Here is a 22,193-nt window from a genome sequence, read left to right as displayed (position 1 = left end):
CAGTATTGTTCCTCAGGGTTACTGATGGAAGATGCTGTTTGATTCCTGCTGTGATGGACAATAGGGTTTGCACCTCTGTCTCTCTCAGCTGCCATTCATCTGAGGACTGAGGCAGCAGAACTATTACCCTGTAGACCAATTGCATTGGCTTTTCTGTGTCACAAATATCTACGTTGCTCTTGAAAATTATATATTGATAGCTGTATATGATGCCTTTTGGTGCAAATTTCAAAACTCTGAGGTTGTGCATGGGTGTGACATCCAGCCCTACTGAGTCTTTGTGAGCTGTCACTGAGGATGGTGGAGCTGGCCAGGCCCTCTGGGAAATTTTACTCTAAGTACCTGCTCATGATGTAGCACAAAAGAGTGTCAGAGCTTGGGAGAACTGAGTGCATACTGAGCGAGCCAATGACAGCTTTTTGTGAAACTGTGAACTACCATAAATACTGATATATAACTGTTTTTTATTACTTTAAAGGTATATTATTCTTATGACATTGCAAGACAGGAATGAGAAGCTTTTTTACCGAGTGCTGACCTCTGATATCGAGAAATTCATGCCCATAGTTTACACCCCAACAGTTGGCCTGGCTTGTCAGCAGTATGGTTTGGCTTTCAGGAGACCACGGTGAGTGAAGAGACTGTGTTTGCAATTTTTTAACTTCATGTGAATGTTTCTTTTGTATTGACACCATCTTTATGTGGGTGGCCCAAAACATCTAAAACTCAATCCCTCATCAAAAAGTGAACCAGCCAGCAGCTTCGTGTGTGTACATTTGATGATGAGTTGGGGAGTCGAGAATAGCTCTGACTTCTTCCTATAAACAGTGAACAGAGTGGTTTTGTTCTCAAACAGTGCTGTACAGTCCCCAAACAGCTTGCTGAATTTAGGGCTGCACCCCTCCCCATCTGCTGTCTCAGGAGCACCGAGTGCCCTCTGCAATGCTGTTTGAGTAATTGTTGAGTTTTAGATACATTGTGCTAATTTTGAACTTTTGCATGCGCTTCCCCAAACTACCCCACTAGAATCATCTTCATAGATGATGCTCTGCATCAGTGCCTCCCTCTCTGCTCAGAACAGTCACTGTATAAATTCATGCAACATTAAGCACTCTGTACCATGTTGGAAGACCCCATTCTGCATAATTCTTTTTAATGATTAATGCTTAGATAAATCCCTTGTTAGCTTTCTGAAGTACATTTTAACCTAGCCTGAAAATCCAATAGTACGGTTCAGTTTTCTTTGTAGGCTTTTAAATTTTTTGGTCCTTGAAATGTACCAGTAGTCAGATGAGCATTTAAGCTTTTGCAATAGAAATTTGCAAAGTAAAGGAATGGAATAATACCATTTTCAAAGCATTTCATAAGCATTAGGTTTGACTGCAGCTTCAGCTGAGAGCAGTGCTACAGATGAGTCAACTGAGGCAAATTCTACTGAGTCTAGGTCACAGGGGGTCCCTGAGGCACACCTCAAAGCCATAAGGGCTATGTAGACAAGATAGTTAATAACATTTTATGTATAAAATTATCTTGGCAAACATGCTTGCTTCCTGCTTGTGATGAAAATTCCTAATAAAGCCAGTGTATTCCTTCACATGAGCTGCTCCTCATGATTGCTTTTTGGCTTGTGTCTGTGCCAGGTAATTGTGTTCTGGGCCTTGATGTGCAACTTGTGGATCTCCTGGGCTGTGGTAAAGTCATTCATCTATCCAAGATTTGATATTATCCCCTCCTCCTCCTCAGTGTGTATGAGGAAACCAGAGAAGGATCTGCACTTTTTTTAGCGGGAGGACACTAACTTCTTCTGGGCATGAGTAAAAGGTAGCAGAGATAAGACAGCCCAGATTGTGTTTCCAGGTGTTGAGCTGTGAGCACTGTCAGGCAGAGAACAGCACACTGGTTCTCAGCTAATCAATATTAATACAGCAGCTGCTGATTCTCAGGTAATCAATATTCATGCAGCAATTCCTGCTGTACACCCACTGTGTCTTTGCCTCCCGGCTGCCTTTACTTTGCAATAAATTAAAACAATATTTGGGAGCTTTCCTTCTTTTATTTTCCATCCATTGTTATCTTCAGGAAAGCAGGGATGTCTTTCCACATACTGAACTTTTTCAGCAGTTGTTTCTATTGAAGAATTCCCCTTCCTGTAGCTCCTGTCTTTCTCATGCTTTAAATCCACATTATTTTACTAATGTGATAGGAATGTCTGTTCTCATAGTCTGACAGTTTTGCTGCTAAATTTGGGCTGGGTCTTTTCTGGATTCCAGCCTATGGCTTCTTCAGGAAAGAGCAAACAACCATGCTCTTGGTACGCTGGATTTCCTGTGGTGGGGAGTTTGTTTCCCTGAAGATACAGAATGAATTTCAGCCTAGCTTCAGATTTGGATGTAATCAAGGTTGTTTTAGCAGACAAATGTTTTTATTGCAAAAATAAAATAGCTGTTGTATCATGTAAAGTGATGAGACTAAAATGGGAAGGGTATATATGTACTATTTTTTTCAATCTGACTCTTACTGTCTTGGAGGATATCTTTTCTGTCCTGGAGCATATTATGTACATTAGGAGTTGGCCTGCAAGACACATAGTTCAAGGTAGGATGCCAATACTTCTGCTAAAATCTCCATTTTAAAATCCTACATTGTGCTCCAACATGGATGAATGTGCCCACATAGCACAGCTTATTGTGCAGTCTGTCTGTGGCCACAGCAGCAGCAGCCTGTGGACACAGTTAGCCTTTCCCCATGCTGGGATCTTTCTCAGCCCCATTAGTGCTTGGCTTTATACTTGAAGGTTGAGCCTGGAAGGATTACAGTGCACCTAACTTGCTTACAAAGCAGCTCTTGTACAGCAGCATCTAAAAACACTCCCAAGATGTCCAGCAGGGCTTCTCTCAGAATCATATATCAGAGCACATTTATATATGCTTACATGGCTGCAGCTTTTGTTTGTCAGATACTGTTGTTGTAATTGCAGAACTCAATGCCTCTTTTCAATTTCTTAGTCTTTATAAACAAACCCTTAAAGGGTAAACCTCTCTAACCTGCACTTTTACGGGGCCAGTGGACAGAGTTCTCCTTCCAGGTCAGGCCTCCAGCATATACTCCCTGCTAGCAGATTTATCTGCTCCAAATGGAATAAGACACCTGGTGTTCCTTTCTTTCAAGAAGCTATCCAGCCAGCAGTCTAAATGAACAGGCTTTCTATATTTAACAGTAGAAAAGAGCAACAGGAACAAAAACGCAAGCATTTCACTGTTCTCATGCTTATCTGTGATGTCCACAGTTTCCCCACTTCTTCTGGTGGGCCAGGCATAGCTCCTGATGCCCCAGCAGGTTCTCTGACTTCTCCAAACTCCTACTGCCTTTCTCTTTACTAGTTGCTTTAAATTCTTCAGGCAGGATTTTTTTTTCCATTGACCTCAGACTTTTTCCTATGTGATTAAGCCTCAGAGGTTTAGAATGACTGAAATAGAGGTGGAACCATAACATGTATAAAAATTACATTCAGGCACTGTTGCCTAAGAGCTATGAAGTTTTTGCTGGAATGTGTCTATGTTGAATACATTTTTCCTATCTTGTTTTCCAGCCAGCTCCCTGGTTATTTAACAATAATTGTTTATTTAAAATAATGTAATAAGCATTACACCCTTCAGGCTAAAGTACAGTTTCATTTTGTATTTTGAATTCTTGAAATAAGAAATATAAATTATTATGTAATTTGTAAGTACAGGTTAAAGTACTAAGCAATAGCACCTCTTCTGCAGTAATGATTAAGAACCCTGTCAAAATCTCTTTTCTATGATCAAACCATGTTAAATAAGCACAAAAGAAGAGTAACATGTCCAAAGAGAAGTCTTCTTAAGCACAGGTCCTGTCTGCAGCTGTGGCCAGTAATAGGAGGAGTACAGGACTAGATAGGCAAACATGCTCACTTCTTGGGGATTTCTCAGGTTATGCTCCTCCTCATTTTGTGTCTTGAGGTTGTAGTTTTGTTATGAAAATCCGTTCCTCTCTTTGACTCACAAGTTCTGTAAAGGTGGTGAGGGGACTCAGATGTATGCACATTGTCAAGGCCAAAGGATGTGACTGAAAATAGAGTCCCAAGCTGACAAGACTTGTTTCATATAAAGAATATACCTGTTGCATTGTATTATGATCAAGTCTGATTCAGACTTAAGGGAGATTTCTTGCAGAGTTGTACAACTTCAGATCCTATGTCTGCACACGTGCAGCTTTACAGACTGTCTCCTGTAATCCATCCCTGGCATCCCTTCACTCCTCCCTCCCATCACCCCTGTGCCTCTACAGATGTCCATGCTGCTGTGTAATGATGGTTCAAGGATAAATCTGGGCAGATCCAAGTCCTTTTCTGGGCCAGGCTGGCAGCAATCCAGATAGCCAGTTCACTGCCACCTGGACAGGAGCTGTGCTGCTGTGCTGAAGCAGAAGCAAGCTGCTCAAGGTGTGGGGAGGGCAGGTTTGCTTATGTTCAGCAGCAGTGAAAACAAAACTGGCTTCAAGTGAAGGACAGGCTATCCTTGGGTATCCAAGGAATATGTGCCTTGAAGTGTTTGCTTTTCAAAGCCCAGGAACCCCTTACACACATCAGAAGTTTGTTAGAAAGAAAGAATGAAATGTAACAGAGCAGGGCTTGCAACTTTGAGACACTAAATGAAGGAAGAAAGGAGGGATCTTCGTTCTTTGATCCCACTAACAGACAGAGCCACCATTTCTTTAGGAAATGCTTCTACCACCCCTATAAGCTTTCAGACTGTGGTTGAGAGTCCTTTTTGCTTTAGAGTAAGGATACAAAGCCTCTACAAAAAAAAGTGCATGGTAGCATTTAGATTTTTTTGCTGTTTTTTTTAATGTAAAATGCACTTAATGAGTACTGTGGGGGTCCTTATGGAGCACAGGACTGAACATGTGCAATGCTATTTAAAAGGTGTGTTTTAAGCCTGAGGCTCTCTTTTAATTGTGATAGTATCTTTGAAAGTATCTCTTTACTATCTTCACAAAAAGATAGTAAAGAGGAAGCTTAGGGCATGGAATCAGGGTTTTATTTCTTCTGTGATGGTGAGGGATAGTTTATTACAGTGGCATAAGACCACAGTCTCTCAAGGCACTAGTTAATTCATAAACATAGCGGTATTTGAAAGTATAAATTTGTCAGCTGCTCCTCAAAAGCTTTTGGCATCCCCTGAGAGTAGGGCTGGAAAAGGTGGCTGTATCACCATTGGAGAACAGTTATGGGGACAGAAAAAGCTTGCCTAAGTTCACTTTTTTTCCCTACAAATGTAAATATCCTTGAGAACTGCTTGCAGAACAATGCAAAACATGTTGGGATTAAGCTGAACCTGGAGGAAGCTAACAGGATGCAGATGGTGTGAAAATTAAGTCTGACAGAATAATGATCTGCGTGTCTGATGAAAAATGAGTAAATGAAACATCAGTCAATCTACAGAATTGTCTTGTCAGCAGGTCTGGCTCTGATCAGTGACTTTTTTTTGTGGTGTTGTGCTGTCTGAGCAGCAGACGGGAAAGGAGGGAGAGAGGCAAAGTTACCTGCCATTTCTGGACACTTTAAAACCAAACCAAATGGAATTAGAACAAAAGTGTTAATCCCATAGACTTGTCCCTAGCCACAGAATTGTCTCCATTCCCTCTTCTATAAAACATTGGAGACCAGAAGTGAGCGGGAAGACTGGGGTTTAGATTATTGTCCTGAAAGTTTGTTTTGAAACCCCTTAGACAATCTCTACTTCTTGTACAAACACCAGTCATCATAACTTCTCTTGTTGCCACCAGCCTGGTTCAGCCTTCTTCCAGAGGCAGCTGAAGTCAGTGCATGAGAAGAGGAATGTGTTTAACAGTGTGTTTAGGTAACATTGCCACAGCCACCCAAAGAGTGGTCTTGTAACTGACTGAAGGGGAAGGAATGTCTGTGGAAAGTCTTACAGAGACCATGTGTAGCCAGGAAGCCCTGAAGAAGCTGTCAGGACACATAGGTGGGAGACAGTCGTTGGTGTGGGACAAGATTATTGAATGAAGACCATGGTTGCAATAGGTGAGGAGAAAGTAGTTCATGCAGAGGGAGCCCAAGGCTGCTGAAAATGGCTCAGCCTGGCTGGAACTTCCGAGAGCTGGCAAAATAATTCAAAGGTTCCCACTGCTCTCGCTCTCCCTACTTCCTTCAGGCAAGTCTTTGGAGCATGCTGTGTCCCTACCTTTGTCCCTTCTCTGTTTCCACTTTACTTGAAGTGTTTTCCAAAATGTGGAGACAAGCACAGATTGGTTTGTGGGCATACAGAGAGAAGAGCTGGTGTATTGGTCCTGATCTGAGGTTCCATGCAGGCTGGGGAATGGGATGGATATTGTTGGCATTGTGAGGCTGTAATACAGTTTCTACATTGCAATGAGTAAAAAAGGGAGTGAAAAAGGACTTAGCTCCATCTTTTCATTAGAAAAACAGTCAGTGCACCTTGTTCCATATCTCCAGTCTTCTCTCTCTCTCTTTTCCTCACATTTCCTAAGAAAAATGGGTATGCACTGGCTCTAACAACCGTAAGAAACTTTTATGGGCATGAGGGAAAATGTCAGGCCTACAGAAGTTAACAGCAAATCTCATGTTAATTTATGAAGGTCAGGCTTTCCGCTCCTGTCAGAGGTGATTTAGATTTAAGTCTGTTGAAATTCCCTAATATACCAGGAGAAGCTCGAAGGAAGAGGTGGAGTTGTCCAAAAGAAAGAGATTGACCCAGTGAAGGAAATACAAGAGAATGTGTTCTCCTTTGATCTGGCATAAATCTATGCTGCTGCCACAAGAAACAACCCCACCTCAAACAAAAAATGCCAAAGACAGGGAGGAGGGAGATGAATTATTTAGAATAATGAATACCAGGATGTAAATTTGAGGGGAAATGGTGCTGACTATCATGAAAACCTTGCACAGCAGTATCCATTGGGCTGTGGAACAGGCATGGATTGTGCTCAGAAGGCCAACACTGTCCTGGGCTGCATCCAAAGCAGAGTGGCCAGCAGGGCAAGATAAGTGATTCTCCCTTCTATCTGCTCTGGTGAGACCCACCTGGGGTGCTGTGTCCAGTTCTGGGGCCCCCAGCACAAGAAGGATATGGACCTGTTGTGGAGAGTTCAGAGAAGGCCACAAAGACACTCAGCTGGCTGGAGATCCTCTCCTGTGAAGACAGGCTGAGAGAGCTGGGGTTGTTCATCCTGAAGAAGGGAATGTTCCAGGACACTTTACAGCACCTGCAGTACCAGGAAAGCTGGAGAGGGGCTTGCACGAGGCATGTAGTAATAGGATAAGGAGCAGTGGTTTTAAACTGAAAGAGGGTAGGTTTAGGTTAGATATAAGACATTTTTGACTGTGAGGGTGATGAGGCACTGGCATTGGTTGCCAAGAGAAGCTGTAGATACCCCATCCCTGGATGTGTTCAAGGCCAGATTGGATGGGGCTCTGAGCAACCTGGTGTAGGAGAAGATGTCCCTGCCCATGGGAAGGGGTTTGCCATGATTAGATGGTTTGCCATGGTTAGATTATCTTTAAGGTCCCCTTCAGACCAAACAGTTCTGTGAGCCTAAGATTCTATGACCTGATTATGGAAGAATTAGTATAAAAGCTGCTGTTACTTTCTGTATTTGCTGCAATTTATGGCAAAAGTTAGATTTTTTTTTTTATTATATGGATTCACTAAAAGTATACCAAATTATATTTCATTTATGTGGAAGATAATTTCTCTAGTATTGTCAAAATAATCTTTCTTTTCTTTCTTTTCTTTGTCAAACTTTGTTCTAATTCTGTGTTCATTCTTGGGGCTCCCTGTGGTGCACTTTAAAAGGGAAGGTGTGGGTCCTGGAAGAATTTGCAGAGCAGAGGAAGGAAATATAATCAGGATAGGACTTAATTTAACTTCCCAGGAGTTTTTGATCCCACCTTAACCTTTGCACTATCAAGTAAAACAGAATACATTGTGTGCTTAGCGGTGGAACAGATAAGGGCTCCTCGGTCAAAATCAACTGAGCATCTGCACTGATTGACCATCTCAGCGTGTTTCTCTTTGTAATCCTATAATCTCCCAGTTACTGAGATACTTCCAGGATCCAGCACACAGTCAGGTGTAGGACTGAACCTCCAAAAAGGCAGAGGAAAATCAGGGCTGAGTCAAATTTTCTTACACTTGAAACTGTTTTTGAACAAAGAATATCAAGCTCCTTGAGCACGATGAGCTTAAACACAGCAAAGGTTACTGAATTTGGGAAATGCCCACTCTTAATAGTTGGTGGAATCCCTGCATGGTGGAAATTTATGTCTCACTTATGCCTGGTCTTTACCAGCTGCATCTCTAAATTTATTTGTGGGTGACAGAAGGCAGTCTGGTCTTTCCCTCTCCCTCCTGCACATTAGCAAGAAGGGAGATCTGGGGTAAGCCAGGGTCAGATCCCATACTGCAGATCTGCTTGGCTCTTACCCAGTCCTTGGCTCCAGCAGCCTGATCCTTACACAGACAGACCTTCTCAGAGGCCCTCCTAAGCAGTATTGAAACACCACTGCTGGAAAGGACACTGGGAAATTCGGGGTTATCAAGTTTTAAAATACAAGGAGGATTTAATCCCCAAATTACGCTATGACTTGGCAGTTCTCTGGTTCAACCAGAGACTCCAGTCCTGAGAATACAGTAGCGAAAAGCAGCTCATGACAAGCCAAGAGCAACATGGGTCTGCTTGCCTCTTGCCTTAATCCTAGAATGTGGATAGCAGAGATCCACTGGGGACCTGATTCCAACCCTCTTGCCTTTTCACATTGCTGCATAATGACCAATAACAATAAGTACTGAGCTGGTTTTGGCCATCAATTTCCCCCTGGAGACGAAGAAAGGATATTTATTCTTTAGGCTGATGCCTGACTAGCAGTACCAATAAATCCGGGATTCCTCCTGGTTTCAGTTCACTGTCCCCTAACATTTTGTATCTGTGAAACCTTATGTTCCTTTCCACATCCCCTTAATCCTTTTTTCATATCCACCTGTGCTTCACCATAGCCACCCACACCAGTTTGTGCTCCTCCCCTTCCCTCACCTCTTCCGTAGGGAGCAGTGAGCACGGCTTTCAGTGCTCTGCTTGCTGTCCCCTCTGATTTCCTATCTGTGCCTTTTTGATCCTGCCCCGTAACCATTCTGGTTTTTCATTTGGTTTCCACTACAGTCACCTTTTTTCCTCCTTTTCTCTGCCTTCTGCTTATTCCTGCAGCCCAGGAAAGCTCAAACGCTTTGCTAGTGAGGGCTGAGTAGGTACTAGAGTAGGTACTAGGTGGGAAGCAGTTGTTGTGTGCAGCTGCAAACTGTGGTTTTGGGCATCTGTCAGGATAATTGTCATTGTAAGGTCTATGTTCCCCTCCCCAGGGTGGTGAGGACACAAATCCCTTTATCTTTTTTCTTTATCTCAACAGTAATTTTCATAAAAGGGTATGGGAACAAACATCTTTGAGACCTTTGCCTTGCTGATAAATTTGTTGAAATGAGCTAGCAGGTAAGAGAGAACAAAGTATAATTGCCCTTTTCCTGGAAAAAAAAAAGCCCTGCTAAAAATAGTGGTGGGTCTTAATAATTTGGCAGATAGGAAATGGATCCAAAAGCTTTGCTTTAGGCTGTGGTCTGGACCTTCCTGCTGTGGCAGGGGGTGGACTATGCCAAAGCATGGGGAGAGCTACAGCTTGCACTCATATGTTCTCACTTAAATCTCTCTTTTCCTGATCTTTGGCAGTTTCCTACAGCTTAGCAGTTTTCAATCCCTTGGGATCATGGAGATTTCCCAGTGTGGGTTTAGGGGGGTTGTGTGGATAGTGAATCTTTCATTATTGTACCTTGGAGCCTGCATCTTCTGGCTTCAACACTGAATTTTGTGTTTCCTACCTAAAATATATGGTGATAACATTAAGGACATTTATCATAGTAATGAAATTATTTGTTTTGCAGATAATTTGAAATTAAATCTCTTACTGTACTTAAATTATAGATATATTGCCTTATAAGTCTCTGTATAGATTTCACTAATAGTTGATTTTGCTTGGTTTCTATTATTTTTTCATTATTACCTCAGGGTCCTGGTCAACAGCCTACAATTTACAAAGAAAATTACCTAAAACAATGAAAATTTATTTGCCGTTATAAAAAAAATCTTAAAAACAGCTGATGAATCATCACAGAGATTTTGTCCAATCTGATGATTAATTGTACTGTATTTAGAGAAATCAGTGCATGCTAGCACATAGTTTCTCTCCAAAGTCTGTAGCCCACAGGCATTTGTAATCTCAAGCTCCCTAAAACAGCCAAGCAATTTCAAAGTTTATTTTGTTGTTCTGAAGCCTTTTGTCCTGTTCTGGCAGAGACCAGAACCAAAAAAAGTCAACAGTGGGGGTGCAGCTGGTGGAAATGTCCCTAAAGGCTCATATTGCTCAACCTGTCAATTTTATATATGAGTTTTGAAAGTGAAAATAAACCAAATGTAGGCCCTTACTGTAACCACATTTTATTTCATCTCTAGTACAGACTAGCCTTAAATCCAGAGTGGCTCCTCCAGCCTGTTCCTCTGGCACAGCAGTGAGCATTTTCTGTGGTTAGTATGCAACAAAAGCCAAGTCCATCAGCTGATCCCTCCCTTGCGTGTGTCCCTTTTGCAGCCTTGGGCAGCCAAAATGCCTACCAGTCAGCTGGGCTTGGGGCATAATTCAGCCAGACTGCAAAGAGCACAGAGTGAGCAGCGTGCAGCGGCAGTCAGCATCCCTCCACCATGACAAGCCAGCTTGGTTTTTCATTTCCTCAGTGTGAAAATAATTTTGACGTGTGGATTTCAGTGTTACTCTGAGACGGTCTTGCTCCAGATTTTCTGAGAGCATCATGCCTTTGTGTAAGGAATGACTGTGATCACTGCAGAAGGTCAGCTTGTGCCATGCCTGTCAGAGCCATTTTCTGTCTAACCTTATAACTCACTGCAGGTTTCTGGCTGCTGTCTCACAACTTTCTCATGACTGTCCAACAGCAGCCTGGTGTAGGCTGGGATGCTGGCAAAGATCTGACTCATCTCTTTTGTTTGTTGCTTTTTTAAGCAATGATTTCCCATGGACTTCCTATGTCTTCTAAGGGAAATCCAGGCTGAATTAAGTTAAAACGCTCAAGGACTTTTATGTGAGTAGAATTCCATCACCTTCAGTGAGACGCTTAACCTTTATTAGTATTCCAAGGATGAGCCATTCCTAGCCAGATAAAAACACTTGCTCATGATGCCTGCTTGTCTGATATAAGTATTGGGAATATGTGCATTTTCTTAACATTTACTTTCATGGTCATTTTTATCATCTCCTCACTTGTGGGGCAAGTTCCCCTCATAGCACCCAGACTAGAAGGTCATAAGTGCAAAGAAAATCAAACAAAGCTTGAGTTTTGTTACCTTTAGTTTTGCAGTTCACTGAACTGGTATGGCAGCATACACACAGGGAGCCAGACTCCTTGCAAGGGCCCTTCCTTGGCTGTCTGAGAAGTATCTGGAGAATTAGGGACCTTAGCTACCATTTTAATCCTCCCTCCATCAGTTCCTCTTCTCAGGAACAAGTAATTGTATAAGGCAAAGCCTGGCAGACCATCAAAGACACCTCCTTTCTGAATAAACGAGGCTGATGGACTGATCTCTGTGCAGAAAGCATGTGGAATTTGCAGCTGAGGTTTTTTGTGTTCTTCCTGCTGTATACCAAACCCTGAGAAAGCCTGACCAATGCAGTGTCGGTAAATATTGGATAACACTGGGCAAATAGTGAGTATCTCATTCTTCAGAGAGAAGTCCTTTGGAGATGTGAGTGAGAAGAAGGATGAAGCTGCAATAGTTGAGTGGGAGGGGTTGTGTTTTTCAACCCCTATCAACTTAGGAGCTTTTGACATCCTTCTGGTGGTTTCTCTTTTCCTCCATGGATCATAAATATGCAAGCATCTTTAGTCTCAGACTGTCAGGGAAGTTCAGGTGAATCAAGAAGCGATGTCCTTTTGCTTCGTGCTAGTATATGTATCAGTGATCCAGTGCCATCATTTGTTCTGCTCTTTTCTGGCTTTTGACCAGTGTGATGTGAATACTGGTGGGTATAATTGCTGAGTAAAATATATGTTACTAATATATGATAAGTGTAAAGAGACCATTAATTTTATAGATGTAAACAGGTAACTGAAGTCATAGGAATGCTGCCCAAACCCACAGCACAGGACAAGACTGGAAGAGCACAGCCATGGCCAGAGGTTTTACATGGAGCTTGATGAAGCAAAGGCATTGATTGTATTTGATTGCAGTGGATTTCTGTTTGATTTCACGTCAGAGGCAGCAGTGGGGCAAGACTACACCAGAAGGGTTGCAAACAGCCACAGGAGCATTGGTAGTGGCCAAGGAAAAGCCATTAGGAGAGGGAGAGAGACTTCTGGGTAGGAGGGAAGTGAGGAGAGATTTAGAGCTATGAGGACAGATTGCATAATGTTTTTCACTCTCCTCTGTGCTTTGGGGAATGAACATTCTCTGTAAACAAACAATAGCGCTTTAGAGATAGCACTGCTGGCTCCACTGTTGTTTCTAATGGGAAATAGCTCACAAGTCAGCACTGCTAACCAGGACTGTCAGAAAGGGGAACACTACTTAGCCTTTTTAAAGAAGCAACTTCTTATTGAATGAAAAGATTAACAGATATTTCTTTTTTCTAATATCTGAGGCATGTTAAAACTAATTCCTTCCCAAATGTCTAAAAGAACTGTAGAATCATGGAATGGTTTGGGTTAAAAGAGACCTTAATGATTATATAGTTTCAGCTTCCCTGCCATGGGCAGGGACACCTTCCACTAGGTCAGATTGCTCAAAGCCCCATCCAGCCTGGCCTTGAACACTTCTAGGGATGGCAAGTCCCCAAACTCTCTGGGCAACATGTTGCAGTGCCTCTCTATCCTCACAGGAAAGAATTTCTTTCTAATATCTAATCTAAACCTGCCCTCTTCCAGTTTGAAAGAGCTATTATCTCTTGTCCTATTACTACATGTCCTTGTAAAAAATATAAATGTTATTCCAAAAAGCCATCACCAGTATCTAGTACCACTTCCTCTAGGTATCAAATGTGCCATGTTTTCTTTGTCTCTGAACTTTTTCTATAATGAGCCTTGTAGTTAAGGGATTGTTGTCATCGTGGGACTTCCAGAATGCCATCAGGATGGCCAAGATCTAACCAGTACTGGGGCTCAGGGCAGGATTCTTGTTATGGCTCACATGGTACACTGTGTAGCTTTATAAGTCCTGAAGTACTGCCATGAACTCAGTCAGGATATAACCAGAAAAGAAAAATGAGGGCCCTGGCTCAGGGATGAGAAAAGGTCTTGTGGGTGAATATACTAAAGGCCTTTGATGGATTCTGCAGTGACCTGCAGTTTGGTAGATCCTGCACTCCAGTTCAGGCAGTTTGACTCGATTTGCTGATACCCAGACAGAAATACTGCCTCAGCGACAAATTAAGAAGCTGTAACTCTCCTTGAAGTTTCCTGGACTCTTACAGACGTGCTCAGTGGCACAATAAAATCTAGTCTGAATTCCCCCTTAACCAAAGGCAGCTGTAGTGAAACCTGTGACGTTAATGGACTGAATATGAGACTGCAGCTCTGAAACCCTAATGAATGCAGGCTGAAGCACTCCCCACTTTTAATTACCCCCACGAAGCTAATGGCTCTCTGAAGGTTACTATTTAACCAGAAATAATGGTACAGCATCTACATTCTGGATTGGAATTGCTGAGGTAGTTAATTTTTACTAAGCTCTAGTTCTTGTAATTTTGTCCCCTTGCATGACTAAGCCCATGTAGAATGGCAGGTTCCTGGGCACAGGTGAGTTTTCTGGTCTGGAGAAACATTGTATCTCTGCCCCACACAATGCCTGTGTTACGTGACTTGATCAAAATTACTTACATTTTTAGCTTTACATTTTAATTGAATCCTTGTTATTGAGTGCCAAGGAGATTAAAGGAAAACTGCTTCATTTCTTTTTGTTTCTCTGAAGCAATTTATCAACTGTAATCCCAAGTGAGTTGGAGCAGACATGATGATAAAGGCAAAATAAAGATGAGGTTGCTGAGATTTCATTTCTCCTTCAGAAGGCTTAGGCTGCATCTTTTCCAGAGAAAAATCAGGTTAATTTATTTTGTTGCCACTTGGATGTTTCTTATTTATTACTGGTCCACATAGACCATTCTGTTCCTCTTAATATTCAGAGCTCTACCTTGCTGTTCTAAAAGGCACAAATAAGCTTTTTTTCCTGTTACCTCTCCTATAATCATGGAATCATAGAATAGTTTGGGTTGGAAATGATGAGAGATCACGTAGTCCACCCTCTTGCCATGGACAGGGACACATTCCAGTAGACCATCTTGCTTGAGGCTACCCAACCTGGTTGCCTAAAGGCATTGGAAATTTAGATATTTTATTGAACCTGGGCCCTTGGCTCTCGGATTCAGCATTAGTGAAATACAAGGCTCGCTTAGATACATGCCCACTTCCTGATATGTCACTGAGAGAGGTCACTTTCCCCACTTTTCCCCATGGATCATCATTACTGCTCCTCCTGATGGTTTCCCTTGCAAAGCTGGTAGTGCCATTAGGGTGTTCGTCTAAAATAAACCATCTGATTTTGCCTGAAATAAAGTAAAGAGCAATTAGCATCAAATACATAATATTAAGGAAGGAAACACAAATTCTGGAGGGCTGTCTCTCCAGGCTTGGTTCTCAGTCACCAACCAGGCTATCTAAGCCAAGCCAACCTGATGACAACTGTGAGAGTCCTACTCCCAAGGAGCATAGTGAGAATAGTCATCAGATTTTGGAAGACCCAAGCTGAACTCTCTCTGCTGGCAAATCCCGAGCTGCCCTCCCAAATCAAGGGTCAGAATCCAGGGGCATTGGGTAGCTCCACTTTCATATGAAACAACTCTCAGTTCCATTGAGCTGCATGACAGCAATGGGTAGACAGTTGAGTTCAGCTTCTGCTCTGAGCTCAGGATGTTTTCCAAAGGTTAAATAGCCTTTGGACTATTAGCCAGTGGACTCCCTTCAGTACTGAAGAGATGTGAGTGTATGAGGCACATGCCTAGACACTTAATAGGTGTCTTCATTATGTATGGAAAATGTTACCTTCAAACAATAGCATTCTTCCTAAAAGCACATCACAACCTGAAATATATGCAGTGATGTTACTAATTTGCACTTTTAATTCCCAGTTAATAACTGCTTTCTAAACATAGATGGCAGCAGTACAGTACTCCCTTTTTATGAAGATTGACATCTGTGAATACTGCCTTTGAGGCAAGCCATGTGTATGTGATTAGTTCATTGGTTATTGGCACAGTGTTAAAGAATTACACTGAATAAATGAAATGTTATTTTCCTTTTTTGCCTTTCTGATCTGTCTGTGTGATTGTGACTTGATCAGTGTTGAAGTCAGCACTTTTCTTTTTCTTCTTTTCAAAGTAAAGGGCATTTTCATTAGGAATCCCACAGTTGACTGTGGGAAGATATCTGTCCCCTAGAAGAGTCATGTGAGATATGTCCTTGCCAGAGTGAGTAGCCCAATTATGTTTGATTATCCAACACTCATATGGCCTTACAATGGAAGTTATTTTCAAGCTTCTTCTCCCTAATGTTTCACATTAGAAGCCCAAACCATGACCGGATCTGAACTTTCTAGGGCTGAGCAATAGTTGAGAGATGTAAGCAACAAAAATGCATCTCTCCTTTCTTCCAACTGTTACTAATTGCTGGCACAACTCCTGCTTTTGTGAGCAGATAACAAGGCAAGGAAAATGGCTGCATCCTTCTGCCAAGGCGACTCCTCGAGTTAGAGCCCTTGATTTGCACTGATTAGACAGCTCTGTAAGCAATTTTCCCTGACATAGATATAGAGGACAGGTTGCTTCATTTGGGGTTAGTGCAGCCTAAAAGGATCTACAGCAAAATCCCAGAGTATCAGAGCAGAGATCAGTCAACGTAAATAATACTGTCCTGGGTATTGAAAGAATCCCTGCTATAGATATTCTTTTTGATAACAACAGCAGAGAGGCAAAAAAAAAAAAAGCCACAAATCTAAAACATGTTTCAATAACTATCTCTTCCAGATTCTGATCAAGAAGTGATCCAACTTAGTGCAATCAGCTATGTTATTGTCCATATAAACACTTCACACTGAAGTTACACCCAAACATTTAATTTTCTGTTTCACTTCTCGTAATTTTTCATGATTTTCACTTGGTGAATGTCAAAAACTGGGATCCGATATTCGTGGGGAAAAAAGAAACATTGTCACAAGGGCAGGTTTGGCTTGATCAAAGCAAATGTCATGGCAGATATTGATCCAGTTGGACTGGAGTTCTGTGGACTAGAGAGGTGACCCAAAACATCTAGCTCTGGAGTAGCCATTTCTATATTTGACCCTGGTAGCTGCGTGAGAAGGATCATGCTTTCACTATCTGGATGGCCAGGAGCTGTAAGCTCCTCAGGAAAGAATGAGTAACAAGGCTTATGGTAAAATCATCAGCCTCCACTGCATTTATCAAAATTGTTTTAACTAGAAAACTCTTCTGCACTAAGGCAGAGTTTGCTCCCTGAAGCAAAGACGTTTCACAAGTGTTAAATGTGCAACACTGGTGGCTGCTGAATGAAGTTGCCATTAAGGACATTGAGCCTTTTGGTTTGAAAATGAGAATTTACCTTGCTATTAGCAGTCCCTTGAAGTCTCATTTTTGTATCAGTGAGTTGCCTGGTTTTGTACTCAGCAGCTCACATCCCTCCAATTTCAAGTCCACCTGTTTCCTTTTATCTTGGAGTTACTGGTTTTATTACAAGGCTTATTTTTCTTCTATTTCTTTCCTTTTCTTTTCCTCTCTTAGGGGATTGTTTATCACCATCCATGACAGAGGCCACATTGCAACAATGCTAAACTCTTGGCCTGAAGAAAATGTTAAGGTATGTGGCATGTCTTCTGTGGACTGGGAGATTACAGGCAGTTTGGTGCAAAATGGGTTATTTAGAGGAACTGCTTGGCATCATTTACAGAACTGGCTGTTTAAAAGACAAGCAAAGAATGTTTTTCTTCTTAAGACAATTTTCAGGCTGAACTTCAGTTTCAATTTCCAGTCAAGTTAGAACTTCAGAGACTCTATCATGTATGTATGCAGTCAAGAACAACTTTTTCAGAGGTAGCAGGATCTTGGTCAATGAAAAAAAATGTGCATGATAATAAATTTGCACAGAATAGGGGCCGTAGTGAAAAAGTAAGATATGTGTATTGAAGAATTGTGTGATTAACTTGCATCAAAGCTCTTTAAGATATCTTTGTAATTAACATGCTTGTAGGACTCCTTCCCAAATCCAGTGAGTCATGCAGCATCAAGAACACTGCAAATCATGTTTGATATCCAGCAGCTGAAAATAATACTGACACTCCACCCAAAAAGTGATCTTGTGAAGTGTTTTTCACTAGAGCTCGGGGCTGGGCAAGTCCCTGGCAAGAAATGAAGTCAACACTTAAGACAGGTCTTGCCAGTCACCTCACCTTATTCTATCAGTCTGAAAGTACATCTTCCTGGGAATTTTCATGGCTATTGACAGAGTTTTGGTCCCCTGTCAATCATCTGCTTCTTCCAAGAACAAAGGTTTGGCAGCTGAGAAAATCTTGCAAGCATTTTCCATTTCTAAGGGGAAAAAGAATGGAAATTAAACATATTTTCAGAAAAAGTGATCACAGTCATACAAACTTGTGTTTGGAACCATGGAGAAGAGAGGCAGGCTAGGTATTTTGTCCTTGTTCTGTCCAACAAACTCAGTATTTCCATTTGTTTCCAGCTCAGAACTGTGAGCAGAATTCATTATGGCTAATAGAAATGTTTTCACAGATGGGGAAACTGGCACAGAAAGATTAGAGGCTGTTGTTGAAACAGCCCCTCTGGCACCCAAAGCAGACCATAGGAAGGGCAATGGTCCATGAAAGAGATTCAGACTATCTACTTTCCAGGTCTTCCAGACTACAAAGACAGCTCATTTTAGCAGCCTCACTGTTATGGACCACACGGTTCCCTGTGTCTTTGTGCACAGATTTCTTCATGCCTGAACTGGTAGGCACTGGAACACTCAAGATTTTGAGATAAGTAGGGAGGCACCTGGACTGCACCTAAGTCCCTGGAGGGACCCAGGTTTTTTTTTTTTTAAAGGCTGAACACTCCCCACCATTGAACACCACTCACTAAAGACAGTGCAGAAATACCTGGAGATGCTGCCCACATTTGCTCATTAGATTTGGCTCATTAGGGCTTCATGGCAACAGTGCTTACTGTAGAAATGGGAAATCTGGGCCAAACCCTGAATCCTCTGCCTGGAAGGGCTGGAAGGGTGCTGGTGCTCTGCTTAGCTTAGCAAAGCTTCAGCCAAGCTCTAATGAGCACCTTCAACCCTCCTGTTAAGGCTGAGCTGCCTTGAAGGAATCATAGTACCAGAAGCAAAACAAATGAGAAGAAACCATTTCTGGTCATACTTACATGGGAATGTGGGGGTTTTGTGTCTCTTCCAGGATGGCTAATGAATCCTGACATGAAGAAATATTGGATGAAATGCTGGCCATCCTCAGGAGTGCCTTCCCTTGACAATTTTCTCTCTGGTTCCTTAGTCTTGTACTCTTTTCTTCACAATGGCCCAGCTAAAGCAAAAAGAATGCAAAGAATCATACAGGATGGGTGTAATCCTGGCAGCTATGAATTCAAGCCACTCAAAGTGAGGATGGTGAAGAAATATGTATTTTATTCCAAGATAAGCTTGCTGCTGTACAAGCTACTGCACTGGCCTTCCATCCTGCCTTGCCTCCCTTCATTCCTTCCTCTTTCTGTGGGATGCCTGCCCTAGAAGTGCACTCAGGATCTTGAATCCCCACCAGGATTACTGCTGTACAGGGCTGTTAAAAATCCTTCCCATTGAGTGTTTTCTGTTGGTTCACTCAATGTAGAGTATCCTGTAAAGTTCAAAGTAGAGTTCATCCTGTAAAGACTGACCTCGTGCAATCAGTGGAGAGAACTGGGAATTCCAACAGCAGCACTTGCCTCTCTGCATTGCCTTGGCAGCTTGGAGATCAGCGTAGCACTCTGGATCGCTCTGCTGGGCCACATGCCTGCTGCTAATGCACTGCAAACCTGGACTGGTTAACTGGGCACAGCCTGTGGTCCAGAGTCATCTCAGTTAATATCAGCTGCCTGGGGACTTAGTGCCTATCCCATATTGTAAGTACTTCTGCAGTGCCAATGAAGAGGGAACTGAGCTTTTCAAAGAGAAATAACCCGTTCATCTGTTCTCAAAACAGCTGCTGGAGAGAGGAGATGCCCTCTGGAGGTTTCTGTCTCTCCCCATCAGATGTCAAATGTGTTTAGAAATCATTTAGATGGCTGTCATAAACTGCACACCTAACCTTTATACAGTGACTTCACTAGAGGCATCAAGAAAATTTGTATCACAGATGGAAGTAGAAAACAGGTTCCTAACTGTTAAAGCTTTAACCTCCTACCTTCAGGTAGAAGGATCTGCCCTGCTCAGCCAGAGATTAATGTCCTATTTGTTGAGTTCTGATCATATGAACATGAGCAAATAAAAACATTAATGTCCTTGTGTATCAGGTGCTCACAAAAACTGTGCCCTTTTTTAGGGTGTTTTTCAAATCCAAAGAGCCACAAACAAACGTGAATCCAGTTCCCCCTCTCTTACAAATAGTAATGCATTTCTCCCATGCTGTATTTTCTGTTCTGATTCATTTGCCAGTGTTGCCTTGAGGAGCTTTAGTAACTATAGAGTCCTGCAGCACATCCTAGGCTGAAGAATTTTTCTCTCTCTGATGGATATCTAAAGGCTATTGAAAGATTTTTAGGTTTGCCTGACAACACTTATTTGTATGAAAGGGGATCAGTGCTCCAGAGAAATATTTTGATTAATTAGAACTTAATTTTGTTTTAATATTCTCTGCATAGTTGGAATAATAACTCCATTTAATTTCAGGATAAACCTGTAGCAGTGCATATGGTTGCTGCTTTCCCTATTCCCATTACTGCCTTTCAATCCCAACTGCATCCTCTGGGTGTGGTAAAGAAGTGAGTGCACACCCAAAACCAGATGGAGCCCACCCAAAAAGAGACTTCCTCATTGCTAACACTTCACATTGACTCAAAAGGAAAAGCAAATAGCAAAAAGTTCAAATATGTGTATAGTTTATGTTGAATAAGGAAGGACACAGAAATATGTTTCTTCCACAGATGCAGTTCCTAAGCACACTTTATTCTTCTAGAAAAAAAGAAGAAAAAAATCAATGCCAGATCTCATTTGTGATATTTCTTGTAGTACAGCTGGGGATAAAAAAAAAAAAAAAAAAAAAAAACGCAAGCCATGCTGCTTGGGCTCTGCTGCAGTGAATTGAAGTGTTCTCCAGCAGAGTTGCTGTTGTCCCACACTGTGAGGTGCTACCTGTTAACCACACTTTCTCTACCCCCAAAAATGAGTAGCATCCTGTTGCTAACAGCTAATTAACCTGCTGTTGTGGACAAGGAGCAAATATCCATTTCACAGTGTGTCACCCTGTTCTTTTAAAAGTTTTAAAGTTCTTCTAAAAGTTTTCTATGCCTTCTAATGTTTACATATTTCTACTAGAGTTCTCACGCACTGTTCATGTAAGTAATGATTGTTTTACATTCTTCTTTGTGAGAAGAAAGAATTGATGGACTGTTAGTTTAACCAGTGTGGTTGGAGAGGTGGCAATTTCACCCTCCAATCCACCATCACTTTTAGAATTCTATATATTGCAAAGTCAGAAATAAAACTTCCTCTTTTCCTTCTTTTACATCTTAAGTGAATGTGTGGGTTATTTCGTGTCGTAATACAACAGTGCATCTGCAAAGTGGCATCAGTGTGGAAACAGTGGAGTTGGTTTTGCTTCTAGAGCCTTGGCAACCCCATACAACAGTTTCTTCTGATCCTCCTAGGCTATCGTGGTGACAGATGGAGAAAGGATTCTTGGTTTAGGAGACCTAGGAAGTTACGGCATGGGTATCCCAGTTGGAAAACTTGCTTTGTACACTGCTTGTGGTGGAGTTAACCCACAACAATGTCTCCCTGTCCTACTGGATGTTGGCACAGACAATGAGGTAAGACAATTTTTCATAAATCTGACATGGGGGAGAAAGAATCAAGATTAGTGCTCAACTGGGGCCAGTTCCCTAAATGTGAGGACAAAGCTGGAGACCTCCGAGATGAGATGGTGGCTAGACCAGATTTTATGTTTCCTGCAGGAAAGTGGGAAAGTTTAATTCCTGTTTGATGCATGAGAACCTTTTGTTCTTACGGGAAACTAAAATAAACACAAAATAGACTCATGGTTCCCTGGTGAGAAGACTCAGAGTCTCAGAGTTACCAGCTGGAGCTGAAAGCTCAGCTCCACCTTTCAGCATGGCAAGGTGAGTTGACAGGCTTCATACAGGAAGTCCCAGAATGATTCTTCCTCTGGTAATTGTGAGGGAACAGGCAGATATTCGTGTCTGTGTAGAAATGACTATATTCCAGAAATGGAGAGTCCCTGGTGAGTGGTTTGGGAATGATTAATGTCACTGTTTTGTTAGATTGCACATGTTACTGCACATGATAACCAAGCAAGAGGACTCCATCTGTTTGCAGATTTTTGCCTTATGACTCTGGCGCAGAAAGGCCAAAGTGAAACATTTCAACAATGCCAGAATGGACATCTGTGAGGATGTCTTTTTAAAATTAATATCATATAGCAATTTGTGATGGCCTGGGTTTGTCCATTTTTGTAAAATGTACTTGTGCTTCACATGACCCCGTGTAAACCAAACACACATTTCTTGAGGGACATAAAAAATCTGGGGCATAAGAGCTTTGAGTTTGTGTATGAAGACAAATTATTGCTGACATTTTCAGGCATGCTGATGCTCACTGGACAGCTAGATTTTCTGCACCCCTTTCAGTCCTGCCCCAAGCCTCTCACACTGGACCCTTGAAAAGAATGCAAAATCAGTGCCCATAGATGACGTCTGAGAATTTCAATTACCTCTTTGGTCTCTGGACACAGGATTTTGC

The 22,193-nt window shown here is 42.0% G+C and overlaps 1 protein-coding gene across 4 annotated transcripts in view; it reads left to right on the top strand.

Moving 5' to 3' along the window:
• Positions 1-22,193, top strand: part of ME3 (malic enzyme 3) — a 117,302-nt gene that overhangs the window by 65,127 nt on the left and 29,982 nt on the right. For all 4 annotated transcript variants that reach the window (XM_053935004.1, XM_053935001.1, XM_053935003.1 and 1 more), the window contains exons 3-5: positions 479-628; positions 16,964-17,039; positions 21,083-21,244. In XM_053935004.1, coding sequence (XP_053790979.1) covers positions 479-628; positions 16,964-17,039; positions 21,083-21,244 — 388 coding nt within the window. The remainder of the gene's footprint in view (positions 1-478; positions 629-16,963; positions 17,040-21,082; positions 21,245-22,193) is intronic.

Source organism: Vidua chalybeata, chromosome 2 (assembly GCF_026979565.1).
Source record: "Vidua chalybeata isolate OUT-0048 chromosome 2, bVidCha1 merged haplotype, whole genome shotgun sequence".
Classification (NCBI taxonomy): domain Eukaryota; kingdom Metazoa; phylum Chordata; class Aves; order Passeriformes; family Viduidae; genus Vidua; species Vidua chalybeata.
This window is presented reverse-complemented; position numbering and strand designations above follow the sequence as displayed.